The sequence below is a fragment of the Penicillium vulpinum genome, assembly GCF_028829585.1.
Source record: "Penicillium vulpinum strain IBT 29486 chromosome Unknown utg000004l_segment0_segment0, whole genome shotgun sequence".
In the NCBI taxonomy this organism is placed as follows: Eukaryota; Fungi; Ascomycota; class Eurotiomycetes; order Eurotiales; family Aspergillaceae; genus Penicillium; species Penicillium vulpinum.
This window is the reverse complement of record NW_026643244.1, coordinates 7,448,505-7,462,149: the sequence shown is the minus strand read 5'-3', so window position 1 is coordinate 7,462,149 and position 13,645 is coordinate 7,448,505. Positions and strand designations below refer to the sequence as shown.

Here is a 13,645-nt window from a genome sequence, read left to right as displayed (position 1 = left end):
AAACAAAAGTACAAATCTAGAAAGTAGGTAGAAGGTATATGTCAATGACATGGCTTACCAATATTATGCTCACTCATGCTCGCTTCGGTGGATCCCAAACCATGTGGACCTCTCTATAGTGGCCCAATGCGTCAATGCGTCAAAATGTGTAACTCGTGGACTTCATCTTTTCCTATTTATTAAAGATTCTTGTCTTGTTCTCATTTTCATATTCAATTCTCTCGCACATCATGGAGGGCATGGATATGGGCAGCTCGACTTCACACAGTATGAGCTCAATGAGCTATATGAACATGGTGTTCAAAAACGACCACAACACACCACTTTTCTCCAATACATGGACTCCCTCATCCTCAGGTAGCTTTGCAGGCACATGTATCTTCTTGATTATTCTCGCTATCATTGATCGATGCCTCATCGCTTTCAAATCAACCATGGAGCGCCACTGGCTGGCCACGCATCTCAATCGACGATATGTCACTGTGGTCGGTAGAAACACCGAAGCTTCCAATATTGAGTCCGACCCGGATGCGAAACTCGCATCGCTTATCACCGCGCACGGCGTTGAGGAATCCGTCAAAGTTGTGCACAACGTCAGTCATGGGCCAATGCCCTGGCGGTTCAGCGTTGATCTCCCGCGAGCATTGCTATTCTTATGCATTGTTGGCATATCCTATCTACTGTATGTTCTGGTATTTTCATGTTTACTGTTATTGATTGGATGCTAATATCATGTCATAGCATGCTAGCTGTCATGACTATGAACATCGGCTATTTCTGCTCGGTACTTGGAGGCGCATTTCTCGGGGAATTAGCGGTCGGACGCTTCATTCAAACTAATGAGCACGGACACTGAACTTTGATCTTTTGGCTTTCACACATTTTATGTACTGCATGTTGAAATTACCTTGAGCATCTGCCTGGCGTTGGGGAATAATATGGGATAATATGATATTGGCCTCATTTCTCTCTCAATTGTGCTCATCATACTCCGTAAATCTCTCTTTTCCCCCTAATCCACTCAAAAATCCTGATCTAGAGCTGCATGCAATCACATGACTAAGCCCTGCGCGCGCAATTGAGCTAATTTCCTAACCACATTGGGACTAGTCTTTCCGGGTAATATCCACTCTTCACGCTAGCGTTGGGCTTTAATTTGCCCTTTTGTAATCGATACTTCCAGGGAGGACTGTATAGTCCGAGACCAAAACAGCAGGTCCATGCCATTATACCATGTGGAATATAGAGATATAATCCGAGAAGTTGAAAGATGTGAAGCGCTTAGGATCTATAATCATCGGGTATAAAATAGCAAAGAATCAAATGATGTGCAGAGCATGGGAGCCCAAAGGGAACTTTATAGGGTTATTATTGCTGGTATATGCCCAGGTGGAATATATGGAATATATGGAATCTCGGCTTTCACAGGTGTGGACCCTGTCTTTTCAGGTCCCGCTAACTCCCTCACTTTGTATATGCAAAGCTCGTATAGAAAGAGTTCAAAAGACCTGAGTTCTCCCGCTTTCTTTTTTTTTCTCTAGTACTTTGTACATTAGCTCCTGTCTCATTTAACTACTCTTTATTTCTTTCCTATTTTTCAACTTCTCAACATCATACTCACAATGAAGTTCTCCCTCTTCGCCTTGACGGCCATTGTGCCATTTGCTGCCGCACACTTCAAGTTGATGTACCCCACCTCACGTGGCTTCGACGAGGATACCATGGCCAATTTCCCTTGCGGTGGAATGGGCCAGTCCTCTAATCGCACCAAGCTACCCCTGTCCGGTGGCTCATTCCCTGTCGCTCTTGAGATGCACCATTCCCAAACTGCCGTGGAGGTTCTTCTTGCTCTGGGAAATGAGCCAGGAGACAACTTCAACATTGTCCTGTCGCCAACTTTCCGGGTCACCGGCCTGGGCGAGTTCTGTCTTCCTCACGTCGAGATCAATGAGAAGTTGATTGGCCGTAACCTCACCAACGGAATGAACGCTACTCTTCAGGTGCAGACTAACGGCGACCCCAGTGGTGGTCTATATGCTGTATGTTCACTTCTTAACACTTAGCCCTCCACTTTTTATTGCGGTATACTCATACAATACAGTGCGCCGATATCCAATTCTCCTCCGACGTCACATACCAGACACCATCTGCCTGTACCAACAACACCAATCTCGCTGCAACTGCCTTCCCCAAGGATTCGGCTGTGCGTAATGCCAACGAGTCTACTGCTGATGGTCAAGCACAGAGCGGATCTTCGTCCTCGTCCTCGTCCTCCACTTCCGCCTCTGCTCCCACTTCCACTTCCAAGGGTGCTGCTGTGCCGATGCAGACCGCCGCTTGGGGGCTTCTTGGTGCTGCTCTCGTCGGTGGTATTGCTGTGCTGTAAAAGCTGACTCCTTAATTTCCTGTGCTGTTTGTCTTTGCTCTTTGCTTTCAGAATTTAGCGATGCATAATGAACAATGCTACCTGGGTAGCTTTTGCTCCATCATTTCCCGCTCATAACATAGTAAAATCTTTCTAGCTTGTCATGACCACCTTACCCACAAAATCTAGCATCCTAAATGCCGTTCCAGTCTCCTAGGTATCTTGGAGGCATTTGCGAAGCAACTCGACACCTAGCAATTTCGGTAAACCCTCAATACTGTACCCATTTGAAAGAAAAAAACCCCCATTTGATGAAATTCGATGGTGCAAGATATCCAGCTAATAATTTGACCTCTACTAAATGGTATTTGCTATCGCCGTTGCTTTTTTCATCTAGTTTTCTTCAATTGTGTTTAAGAACCAACAGTATTTCACTGATTCTTCAAGAGCCTTGCGAGCCGAACCGTTTGATGGCTATTCACATAGTATTTACTTTGGCATACCGGCAGGTATCCGAATAATCAAATATTAATTGTCGCCCTGTCATAGCAGTAGAAGAATGCCTTTCGTGATGCAGATAGCTATAGTATTAAGCGTCACGTGTGCGGGTAGATATATCAAGCAACTAGGAAAATCGATCAGGGGCCAATCTACCTCTAACATTCTGGCATTCAACAAGCAGGAAAATATTGTTTTCAAGGCGCTAGCTATAATCCATTATGGAGAACCTCGAGACACTCCGTTCCGTTGGTAAGTATATCTCTGTCAAAAACAGTCGGGACTATTTCCCGAAAGTCAACAATAACATTGCCTGACTCCAGTCAGGTCGATTGGAACAATATTCAACATCGCGGCACCAGATTGGGTTTTATTTGAATGTTGCTGTATCCGCAACTTATTTCCTACCAGAAACATTCGTACTTCCTGTCAAAGACTATGTCTATCAGGCATGCGAGGCCACAATCGCGGAACATCCGTCGCTATCCGCCATCGTGGCAGATGATCAAACACAAGACCCGTATTTCGTGCGGCTGCCAGAGATTGATCTTGACCAAGTTGTATCTTTTCAGGATAGGAAACCGGGCTTGTTGTGCACTGAAGCCGATGGTGAACCCGCTCCAGATCTTGACCTACAAACCTTGCTTGCAACCCAGCACAACCTACCTTTCAGGACTCCAAATGCATTCTGGAGACTCTGTATCTTACTAGATATAGAGGATGAGCGGCAATTTACTGCAGCATTTGTATATCACCACGCCATTGGTGATGGAACATCCGGAAAAGCCTTTCATCAGACCTTTCTACGAGCCCTAGGGGCAATAGACTCCCCGGACCAGACTAAATCCATCATCAAGTCACCGCGGCTCCCCCTCTTGCCAAGTATCGAGCATGTGCACTCAATGTCTCTTTCCCTACCTTATCTTGCCAAGAAAATCTTCCAGGCAAAAATCTACTCCCGACGGCCCACGGGTCTATGGACTGGCTCCAAGGTTCTAGTCCCCTCTCAGACCCGCTTGCGGCTCCTGCCATTCTCCAAACTACTCGTCTCGACAGTAAGAGATAGATGTCGAAAAGAAGGTACGACAATCACCGCACTTCTGCAGACGATCGTCGCTCGCTCCATCTTCGCACACATCCCACCCGAGTTCACGCGGCTTGCCTGCACCGGCGCACTCTCAAGCCGGCGCTGGCTGCCAGACGTTATCACTGATGAGTCAATGGGCGTCTGGGTCCAAGACTACGAAGAGACCTATTCCCGGGCGGCAGTCACGTTGTCTGACGGCTCCTTCCCGTGGACAGAGGCTAGACGGTCTCGTAAGACGATCCAGTCTGTCTTGAAAATGGAAGGCAAGAATGCCAGCACGAGTCTGCTGCAGTTTGTTGATGATTTTCAAGAGGAACTGTGTTTGTCCAAGGTTGGCAAGGACCGCGAGAAGAGCTTTGAGGTGTCGAATGTTGGCGTTTTGGACCCGCAAACGAATACTGATATGCCTTCCATCAAGGGAATGGTGTTTTCGCAGTCTGCCAGTGTGATGGGTAATGCCATTGAGGTGTCGGCTATCACTGGGGGAGATGGGTGTTTGGTGTTGGCTGTTTCTTGGCAGCAAGGTGTTGTGGAGGCTGATCTCGTCAATGAGGTTGTTGAGTCGATTAAGCAGGACTTATACTCTATTGACGGGGTGTGATTATTAGAAATTATTATTTATTACCTAGGTAGGTATAGCCTTTATAATTTTTAATAATGCATTAAGTGAACCTTTCCAAGAGCTCCAGGGCTCTGGGGTTCATCTTCAGATGCCGTTATCAGGTGGGCGGTGAGATCTTGATAACCTCGGCGGCAGAACCGTGGGGGAACCAACCCGCGGAGAAATCTCTCGAGTTTCCCTTCACTCAACTCATTTTTTTTTACGTCTGACAACATACACCAGACTTGAATATGGCTCGCACTCCCTACATTGTTCCGGCGCTCACGAAGCACACCGCTACCGTTATCATGGCCCACGGGTTGGGAGATAGGTAAGTGCACCTAGAAGAAGATAGACAATGGTACCGAATCTGACAGTCCTTGAATATAGTGGTGCCGGATGGTATGAAAATACTCATCAATAAATTGCTCTGAGCCCTGGGCCTCATTTTTAACCATCGATTTCTAATAGGGTGTCCCTTGCCCAAACTTGGCGCCGCCGCGGCAAGTTCGACGAGGTGGCCTTCATCTTCCCCAACGCGCCTGAAATCCCGATCACAGTTGTATGTGAGGCTCATATCTATGGTCAATGGAATACCGATTTTGACGAAATATCAATTAGAACTTTGGCATGAGCATGCCTGGATGGTACGACATCGCCAAGCTTGGCGGCAACGTGAGCCCTCCATCCCCCAAACCACGAAATAAACTCCCAGCTAAGCATCATCTCCTTCTATCTAGATGAACTTAGAAGAATCAGTCCGCACCCAAGATGAAACAGGAATTATCCGCTCCCGCGACTACTTCAATGCCCTTATCAACACAGAAATTGAAACCAAAAATATCAAGGCTTCGCGTATCATCCTGGGCGGATTCTCCCAGGGCGGTGCCATGTCCGTGTTCACCGGTGTGACTAACAAGGAAAAGCTCGGTGGTGTCTTTGGTATGTCGTGCTACATGCTACTAAGCGATCGCATTAAGAACTACATTCCCGAGGAGTGGGCCAACAAGAAGACCCCATTCTTCCTTGCCCACGGTCTCAAGGATGAGGTTGTTCCGTTCAAATCTGGGAAAGCCTCGGCGGAAGAGCTTAAGAAGATTGGCCTGGAGAATGTTTCCTTCAGCGAATACGAGTATGTTGTCGGAGGATGTTATTTCCGGCTGCAATGGTCTGCTAACTTGATATTCCTAAATTGTAGAAATCTTGGTCACTCGGCGACCCCTGAGGAGATTGATGATATTGAGAAGTTCATTGAGAAGGTCCTCGCCGCTGAAGGAGAAAGTACTCCTTCTGCTGGATTATGACTTGCTCAAGATCAGAGCGAGAACATTGAAAGTGGCCTTTGGGGATATACCTTGATCGTGGGATTCATGGTGCTGCTTGCAGCTGTCATCTGGTCTAGATATCAGTTGCCAAAACGACAACAGTCCACACAGAAGCAGCATTAACAACCCCAACCCAGATCCACTAATGGAATACATACAATGCAATTCAAAGATACCAAGTCTGGTATGCCTATAAGCCAACAATACTGGTGTATACGAACCCTATATCCACAAATTCCCACCCACCATACATCATATCATTACGACACAATGACTTCTAACTAACCCCTAATAGCCTTCGCAACGGTCTCCTCAATAACCCTAGCCATCTGTTCCGTATTCTTCATATCAAATGGAACCATATGCTTAGAACCATGATCATAGAAAACCGCCTGTGCGGGCTCACAAAGCTCGAATAATCTTACGCCCTCGGGGAACAGCGCATCCGCCTTACCAACAATATTTGCCGTCGGAATGGTAATTGGATACGTATCCGGCTGCGGCGCGATATGTTGCAGTCCGGTACTATCCCACGGCGCCGCGCCACAAATAAACACCGCTGCGCGGAAGAGCGGCGGTTCAGCAGGGTATTTCTTGCTCTGGTAGATTAAAAGTGAGGATGCTAGTGCCGCGCCTTGTGAGAAGCCTATCACTGCATCGAATGGGCCTTCCTTTGCAATGAACTGCTTAGTGTGATCGAAGGCTTCAAGGATGCTGGAGCCTGGCGATGAACCTCGAGTATAGTGGTTATAGAAGGGGCCATCCACTATGCCTTCGAGTTCTGGGTTGGAGGTAGGTTAGTGGGTGGTTTAGATGGTAGGTAGCTGTGTGTATACATGAAGGGAAAGCGGGGCTTACCCTCTTCGACTTTGGCGTCCATCTTTCCATTCATGAATGTGAAGCGATGACCATTTTTCTCTAGTATTTGGCGGATACCTCCAGTTTGGATTTCAAATATCTGTGGCTGGTCAGTATTTTCTATGTTGAACTGAACATATACATACTTCGCCATTTGTGCCGCCGCCGTGTAAGCAAAGGAATCTCATTTTGGTGGTTTTAAATTTCGTGTCTTAGATGCTTGAATTGTACTTATATCGTTTGACAAACAAGAGGTTATAGTAAACCAGGTCGAAGAATTTTGTGTCACAGGATACCTCGAGTTCCTATTGGAAAAAAAGAAAGGAAAAGAGGAAGTTCTACAGGCCAGGTGGCCAGGATAATTTGGGGGGAAATGTCGAGAGATACAAGGGGGATCAACCTGCGGGGCTTGCAGGGCTGGACTTGGCAGGATGATGTGAGATGTACAAACATCTATTACTTGCTTAACTACTCCGTAGAGTACGGAGTATATACTACTCCTGAGGAAATGAACCCCTGTTATGTGGACCAATAGGAAATCTTGATAAGATCAGAGAGATCTTGAAAGAAATGGTGTTATCCCTCGGCACTACAAAGTAACTAAGCCATCTACTGGCTATTTTTATCCCCCAATGCCCCCCTAACCTGAGTCCAACTTCTACAACTCATCATATTCTTCAATTTGATCTGGAGCTATGGATCTCCGTGATATTATAGCCACTACTGGCTTCGCGACCTACAGTCTGCGTCACCCTCGGGAGGCAATGTCAAGCTTTGGCCCGACCCTGAATGAGGCCACCTTCGGCTATTTAGGGACATCGTTCCAGCCAGACCGCGATATTCGCAACCTGGAAGGCAAGGTCGTCCTTGTGACAGGAGGTGCCATCTCATATTTCTACATATCTACAGCTTCTAGATCACTAACACTGCGATTGATTGACTCAGGAAATGCCGGCCTAGGCAAAGAGACCATCCTCCAACTCACCAAGCATCGCCCGTCGCGCATCTACATGGCCGCGCGCACCGAGAGCAAGGCGCGCGAGGCAATCGAATCGCTGCAAAGCCAGCTCTCGTCCCCTGCCGACATCCGCTTCCTCTCTCTCGATCTCTCTTCCTTCAAATCCATCCGCGCCGCCGCAGCCAAGTTCCAGTCCGATAGCGATCGCCTAGATATCCTGATCCTGAATGCGGGCACGATGGCCAACCCTCCTACAACGACGGAAGAGGGCTTTGAGGTCCAGCTCGGCACAAACCACATCGGTCACTTCTTGTTCACAAAACTGCTTCTGCCTACCCTGCAGAAGACCGTTGATCTTCAGCGCGCCAAGGATGAGGTCCCCGATGTCCGGGTCGTGACTGTTGCTTCGGCGGCTCACGCTGTTGGCCCTTCCACCTTTGAGGAAATTACATCTACACCTGGCTTGCTGGCTTCTAGTACCTGGACGCGCTACGGCGCTTCTAAGTCGGCTAACATCCTCTTTGCATCCGAGCTGGCCCGCCGGCATCCTGATATCTTGTCTGTTGCTGTGCACCCCGGTGCAGTTAACAGCGGGCTATATGCACATACGAAGAGTCTCAACTCGGTAATGAAGTACGGTATCGCTGCTGCTGGCTCCATGGTCTTCCGGAGTGTCGCTAGTGGAGCCTTTAATTCTCTTTGGGCGGCTGGCACGCAAAGGGAAAATCTTATCAACGGAGCTTACTACACTCCCGTTGGGTACCGCAGTGGTGGCACTGCGCCTGTACAGAACGCGCAATTGGCTCAAAGGCTCTGGGATTGGACTGAGAGTCAGGTTTCCAAGCGAGCCTAATTGGGACTATCGAGGCATGTATGAATATATGAACTGACTGAGATGAAATCAGCGCGTTTTAGCTTGTTTATGCTTTTTATAATCCACATTTCTTTTTTTACCATGCCCGTTATCATTATCCCGCTTCTAAGAAGCCGAGAGCATGGAGGCAAATGGCATCATGATGATTTCGATGTCGGTCATGTTGCCCAGGCCCCTGGATAAGTGCCCGCGTAGCTTGTTCATCTCAAAGACTCCCCAAAATCAAGCAAGATACCCCTTGAGTGGAGATTCAGCCCCCAACCCCGTGTCTTGCCAGACACTACCACTAGCATGGGCCACATCGTCGTGACCGGCGGCTCCGGCAAAGCAGGCCAATTCGTCATCAGCGAGCTCCTCAATGCCGGACACAAAGTCCTAAACCTGGACCTAATGCACATGGAACATCCAGACGTGCACACCCTGAAAACTGACCTGGCCGACAGTGGTCAGGTCTTCAACGCTCTCTCCGGTCAATGGACGCTCACCGAGCCCTTCCCGGAAGGCCTCCCGCCACGACCAGACGCCGTAATCCACCTCGCAGGCTATGCACGCAACATGCTCGTACCAGACAACGAGACCTTCCGCTCGAACACGCAGGGCACATACAACATCATCGAGGCTGCGTGCAAGCTTGGGGTGCGCAAGATCATCATTGCCAGTAGCATAACAGTGTACGGGGTGTCGTTTGCGCAGGGTGATGCCAACTTCCCCTCATTCCCGGTCCACGAAGACCTGGACGTCAACCCGACAGATACTTACGCGATCGCGAAACTGTGTAACGAGCGCATCGCTCGGGGTTTTGCGGCGCGCTTCGGGGCGGATATCTACAGTCTGCGCATTGGGCGCCTTATCGAACCTCACGAGTACAATGATGATATCTTCTATAGCTATGTGCATGAGCCGGCGCTGTGGAAGGTGCATGGATGGTCCTATATTGATGCGCGCGATCTGGGTGGGATGTGTGAAGCGGCGCTGAGGACTACTGGGCTCGGGTTTCAGGTCTTCAATGCTACCAATGATCATATCACCAATCTTAGTCCTACGAAGGACTTTTTGAGGTCGCAGTTCCCGGATATACCTATCACGCGTGAGATGGAGAAGTTTGAGGCGCCGTTTTCCAATGCGAAGATAAAACAGCTTCTTGGGTTTAAGGAGCAGCATCCTTGGCATAAGTATTTTACTAATTGGGAGAAGAAGCAGATGAAGATGAAGGAGAAGGAGGAGATAGAGGAGAAGAAGGAGAAGAAGGAGAAGAAGTAGAAGTAGATGGTTAGTGGTTAAGATGGGAATGAAAACTGTGTCCTGATTCTGGGTTTGAGTATATAGCAATTTCTTTGCAAAATAAGGATATTGAAATATCAATGTTATAAGTCTATGTGATGCAATAGAACTATGCATATATGTATATTCATCATATAGTCCGTATACTCCGTATATACTCTGTATAGATCCCATCGAAGGTCGGCCCGATTAGGGTTTAGCCGAGCCATCAAATATCCCACAATCAGAACATCTTGGGACTTGCGAATAGCCCAAAATCAACAAGAGGAATAGATAGATTATATTACAATAGAATCATTTTACTAGACATCTAAAATATAGAACATATAAAAAAAATACCGTGTTAATCCAAGTCGGCGCATTAGCGAATATTCTGGCACCCCACACAAAACTTCTTGGGGATGCATCATCATTCCACCCACTTCCACTTCATCCCTCTTACCATCCCCCCTACAACCCTTTTTTAACGGTACGCAACAGGAATTAATTGTTGAATTAATTGAATTCTCTTGAAATCCTGGAATTTCAATCGTCTTATTACCTTGAATTACCGGCTAATCCTGCGCCAGGCGATCACCCCTCCCGACTTCATCATGGATCAAGCAAAGTTGGCTAGAATGCAGGCGAGCGTTCGCATCGGTACGTTTCTGTGTCTTTGGATGGAATTTTGAGCTTGGGATATGATTTGGGCCATGACGTGGAGCTGCGATTCTGTGGAATTGGTAGCCCTGGAGCTTTGGTCATATCTCAATCTTGCAATTTACTTGCATGTCTTGGGACCTTTGAATAGTGCAAATTTAATAGCTAACATGGTTTTTCTTGATAGGGTATGTATATTCTGTCCAGAATTGTTTCCATCCCAGCCTCTCCATTCCCTACGGAGGAAACGAATTTTCGAACTGCAATACCCGGATTCGACACAGCCGATAGTCAGATTACGGATTCTCTCGGTTCTCGAATCTATGCGATGGCGATATAGCCCAAATATCGAACCGAATATAGATATCGCATGGCTTAGAGAATCCAGTCTGACTCTCGGGCTTGTCCATGAATCCTCGCATTCCTTCGATCCTTTCGGAACCCCCATTCATCTCCCCCACTACCCACATTCACCCACTCATCCACACACCGACACCACATTTTTTACAACCATCCCATGTCCATCTAACAATTTTATAGTGGCAAGGGTACTCCCCGTCGCAAGGTCAAGAAGGTCGTCCGCAACTCTGGCGCCGATGACAAGAAGCTCCAGGCCGCCCTCAAGAAGCTGAACGTCCAGCCCATCCAGGGCATTGAGGAGGTCAACATGTTCAAGGAGGACGGCAACGTCATCCACTTCGCCAACCCCCGTGGTGAGTAGACACCACCTGAACCCAGCTTTGACCTTTTCGACACAAAAGAAGAGAAAGAAGAAGGGAAACGGAGAAAAGAAAAAAAAAAGACTAATCATTTCATCGCAATAGTCCACGGTGCCGTCCCCTCCAACACCTTCGCCCTCTACGGCAACGGTGAGGAGAAGGAGCTCACCGAGCTCGTCCCCAACATTCTCAACCAGCTTGGCCCCGACTCCCTCGCTTCCCTCCGTAAGCTCGCCGAGAGCTACCAGAACATGCAGAAGCAGCAGGGTGATAAGAAGGACGACGAGGAGGATGATATCCCCGACCTCGTCGACGGCGAGAACTTCGAGACTAAGGAATAAATACGCCTAGATGCGAACTAAATCGAGTCTTTAAAAACTTTCGTCTATGATCAATGAAATATAAGCTCTGGTCTGAGTTGTTTTTTGTTGAGTCTTTTTCTCTTTCTCTTCTTGCTGTTTCATCCCTTCGCGGGCACGGTTGATGCATGAGTTCATACTGTGCCAGCGCTGTTGATGCGCCTGATTATGAGGGAATCCTACTTCCGACAGCTCGATTATTTTATTTGAATCGCTTGAGGCAGAAGTATGAGGAATTGCACTTGTTGCTGTTCTACGGTATATCAACATTGCGCGTGGTCCTTCAATAGGACAGTTCATTATGTCCGCACCAGACGCAGCTATCGTACACATTATCTATTGATCAAATCCTGAGCCATTTTACCCCGAAGCCATTGGCCTCATGCTTTGCGCGATGCGCGCAGCACTGTTGAGGACACCTCAAGCTGCGTAGCGATTCAGATTTTAGGTTGATCACGCGCAAGATCTCGCAATTGTGGCGAAAGATCCGTGATGTAGTGAATAATAAAAGACGAAAAGGTATTCCATTTCCATAGTGCTCGATGGCATTCCTGTCGCCTCAACTATCCTCCTTCAGTCCGCACATATCCGTTCTCATGAAATAATCAAACGTATGCCAGAACCTCCAATAAATGCCAGATTTCTCCGAATCGAATGTGCCGTCCTCACGGAGCAGTGGGCCCTCGCCCACGATATCACCTGTGAACCAGCTCAGGATTGGAATTGAGCGGAGGATGCGCTCAGTCATGGTTGGCTGCGGAGGGAGTGCTTCGAGCATGGGGCGCAGCTTGGTACGGCGGACGGTCGGAATGTGGGTCATAAATTCGTTGTCGGCGGTGGGATCGACCTGAGCGGGAGCTCGGCGTTGGTGGGCTGAGGCGCGATCGTTACTAGACGAAGCTCCTGTAGTCCATGTTGACGAAGAAGTAGTTGTGTTGAAACTGCTTTGCTGGAACGAGGGTGTAGCGGTGGCAGTTGCAGAGGTTGCAGTGGATGTAGTTGTCCCGTCGGAGGTACCAGCGATCGTCGAAGAGTCGACCGAGTGCCCTTCATCCTCTGGCATATCCGGTACGCTGGAAAGGTTGTTCATTGCAAATGATCGAGGCAATGTCATGCGGTCTTGGTCTTTGCTGGAATTGGAGAGGAAGGTAGTCGAGTGCGAGGTGGTCAATGTGCGCGGTGCTTTATTGCGGATCCGATTGCTCGCAGCAGAGTCTATAGGGATAGGGACGTCTTCGGTTGGGCCGTGGCCGTTGTACAGCTCGCAGAAGACCATGTGCCCATCGATTTCCTGTGGCGAGTAGAAACACGCGCGGTCTGCAGACTGGGTCGAGTCATAAGTGACCTTGATCCAGTGGTAGCCGCCGGCATAGCGCTTCGACTTGCGATTCGCATCAGCCGACAGGTTTCGGATGACGACGTCGCCTCCGCTCAATAGCTGGGTATAGTGGTTCGCTGAATTCGGGTCATTGCGAGGGTAGTCTTCGCAGATCATACCCTGGGAGATGCGCTCATATTTGTCGATAACCTTCCACTCGTTGTCCTTGTTTTTGTATCCGTAGATTATGCATTCGGTCGCGACCTTCTCTGTTTGTTTCCGGGGATTGTCAAGACTGGATGATGATGATGACTTGGGCAAGCCGTGTGTTTTCTCATCCTCCTGTTGTTGTTGTGAGAATAGTCGACCGAACTCGGCAACATTGGGGTTCTCGCGCTTTGCTGGTGTTCCAGTCCGTGTTCGTGAGCGGGCATTATCGTATCGAGCATTTCTTCTCTTGCCGAATGGTCCTGATTCTTCGGGTGGTCGTCGAGGATTGCGTGATTCACTGGAGAAACATTTTGTCAGCTTTCATAGGAGAGGAGGTACAAGTTGCATTGAACATACTCTTTGTAAACATAACCCCAAGGGAGAAGGTTGCCATCCTCGTCTCTGGCACGTTCCTCCGGTGGAACGGAGTGGTACTCCATGACAGTGAATGCGATGTGGCAAGCGGTTGAGTAAATGAAGAGTTTGGAGGTGTGAGGAAGTGAGAGCTCAAGAAAGGGAGGTTCCGTGAGATGAATGCACAGGGTAAATTTGT

At 48.4% G+C, this 13,645-nt stretch overlaps 8 protein-coding genes across 8 annotated transcripts; 6 read left to right on the top strand and 2 right to left on the bottom strand.

Moving 5' to 3' along the window:
- Positions 1–230: 230 nt before the first annotated feature.
- N7479_011350 (copper transporter family protein) lies at positions 231–856 on the top strand (the record flags this gene model as incomplete). The annotated part of the gene is made up of 2 exons (XM_057259041.1): positions 231–682; positions 742–856. The coding sequence occupies 2 exons, from the start codon at positions 231–233 to the stop codon at positions 854–856; spliced, it is 567 nt and encodes a 188-aa protein (XP_057106499.1).
- Positions 857–1,622: 766 nt separating this feature from the next.
- On the top strand, positions 1,623–2,386 carry N7479_011349 (putative GPI anchored protein; the record flags this gene model as incomplete). Its single annotated transcript, XM_057259040.1, has 2 exons — positions 1,623–2,039; positions 2,102–2,386. 2 exons carry the CDS (start codon positions 1,623–1,625, stop codon positions 2,384–2,386), a joined length of 702 nt encoding a protein of 233 aa, XP_057106498.1.
- A 698-nt stretch (positions 2,387–3,084) lies between these two features.
- On the top strand, positions 3,085–4,551 carry N7479_011348 (uncharacterized protein; the record flags this gene model as incomplete). Its single annotated transcript, XM_057259039.1, has 2 exons — positions 3,085–3,115; positions 3,191–4,551. The coding sequence occupies 2 exons, from the start codon at positions 3,085–3,087 to the stop codon at positions 4,549–4,551; spliced, it is 1,392 nt and encodes a 463-aa protein (XP_057106497.1).
- A 251-nt stretch (positions 4,552–4,802) lies between these two features.
- Positions 4,803–5,855, top strand: N7479_011347 (palmitoyl-(protein) hydrolase; the record flags this gene model as incomplete). Its single annotated transcript, XM_057259038.1, has 6 exons — positions 4,803–4,882; positions 4,942–4,953; positions 5,023–5,113; positions 5,173–5,226; positions 5,292–5,683; positions 5,750–5,855. 6 exons carry the CDS (start codon positions 4,803–4,805, stop codon positions 5,853–5,855), a joined length of 735 nt encoding a protein of 244 aa, XP_057106496.1.
- Positions 5,856–6,157: 302 nt separating this feature from the next.
- Positions 6,158–6,922, bottom strand: N7479_011346 (uncharacterized protein; the record flags this gene model as incomplete). Its single annotated transcript, XM_057259037.1, has 3 exons — positions 6,158–6,657; positions 6,735–6,834; positions 6,881–6,922. 3 exons carry the CDS (start codon positions 6,920–6,922, stop codon positions 6,158–6,160), a joined length of 642 nt encoding a protein of 213 aa, XP_057106495.1.
- Positions 6,923–7,429: 507 nt separating this feature from the next.
- On the top strand, positions 7,430–9,826 carry N7479_011345 (NAD-dependent epimerase/dehydratase family protein; the record flags this gene model as incomplete). Its single annotated transcript, XM_057259036.1, has 2 exons — positions 7,430–8,522; positions 8,898–9,826. 2 exons carry the CDS (start codon positions 7,430–7,432, stop codon positions 9,824–9,826), a joined length of 2,022 nt encoding a protein of 673 aa, XP_057106494.1.
- A 140-nt stretch (positions 9,827–9,966) lies between these two features.
- Positions 9,967–11,645, top strand: N7479_011344 (nascent polypeptide-associated complex subunit family protein; the record flags this gene model as incomplete). The annotated part of the gene is made up of 6 exons (XM_057259035.1): positions 9,967–9,984; positions 10,015–10,041; positions 10,140–10,316; positions 10,417–10,490; positions 11,027–11,199; positions 11,311–11,645. The coding sequence occupies 6 exons, from the start codon at positions 9,967–9,969 to the stop codon at positions 11,544–11,546; spliced, it is 705 nt and encodes a 234-aa protein (XP_057106493.1). The 3' UTR covers positions 11,547–11,645.
- Positions 11,646–12,123: 478 nt separating this feature from the next.
- N7479_011343 (uncharacterized protein) lies at positions 12,124–13,532 on the bottom strand (the record flags this gene model as incomplete). Its single annotated transcript, XM_057259034.1, has 2 exons — positions 12,124–13,390; positions 13,450–13,532. The coding sequence occupies 2 exons, from the start codon at positions 13,530–13,532 to the stop codon at positions 12,124–12,126; spliced, it is 1,350 nt and encodes a 449-aa protein (XP_057106492.1).
- Between the last annotated feature and the right edge of the window lie 113 nt (positions 13,533–13,645).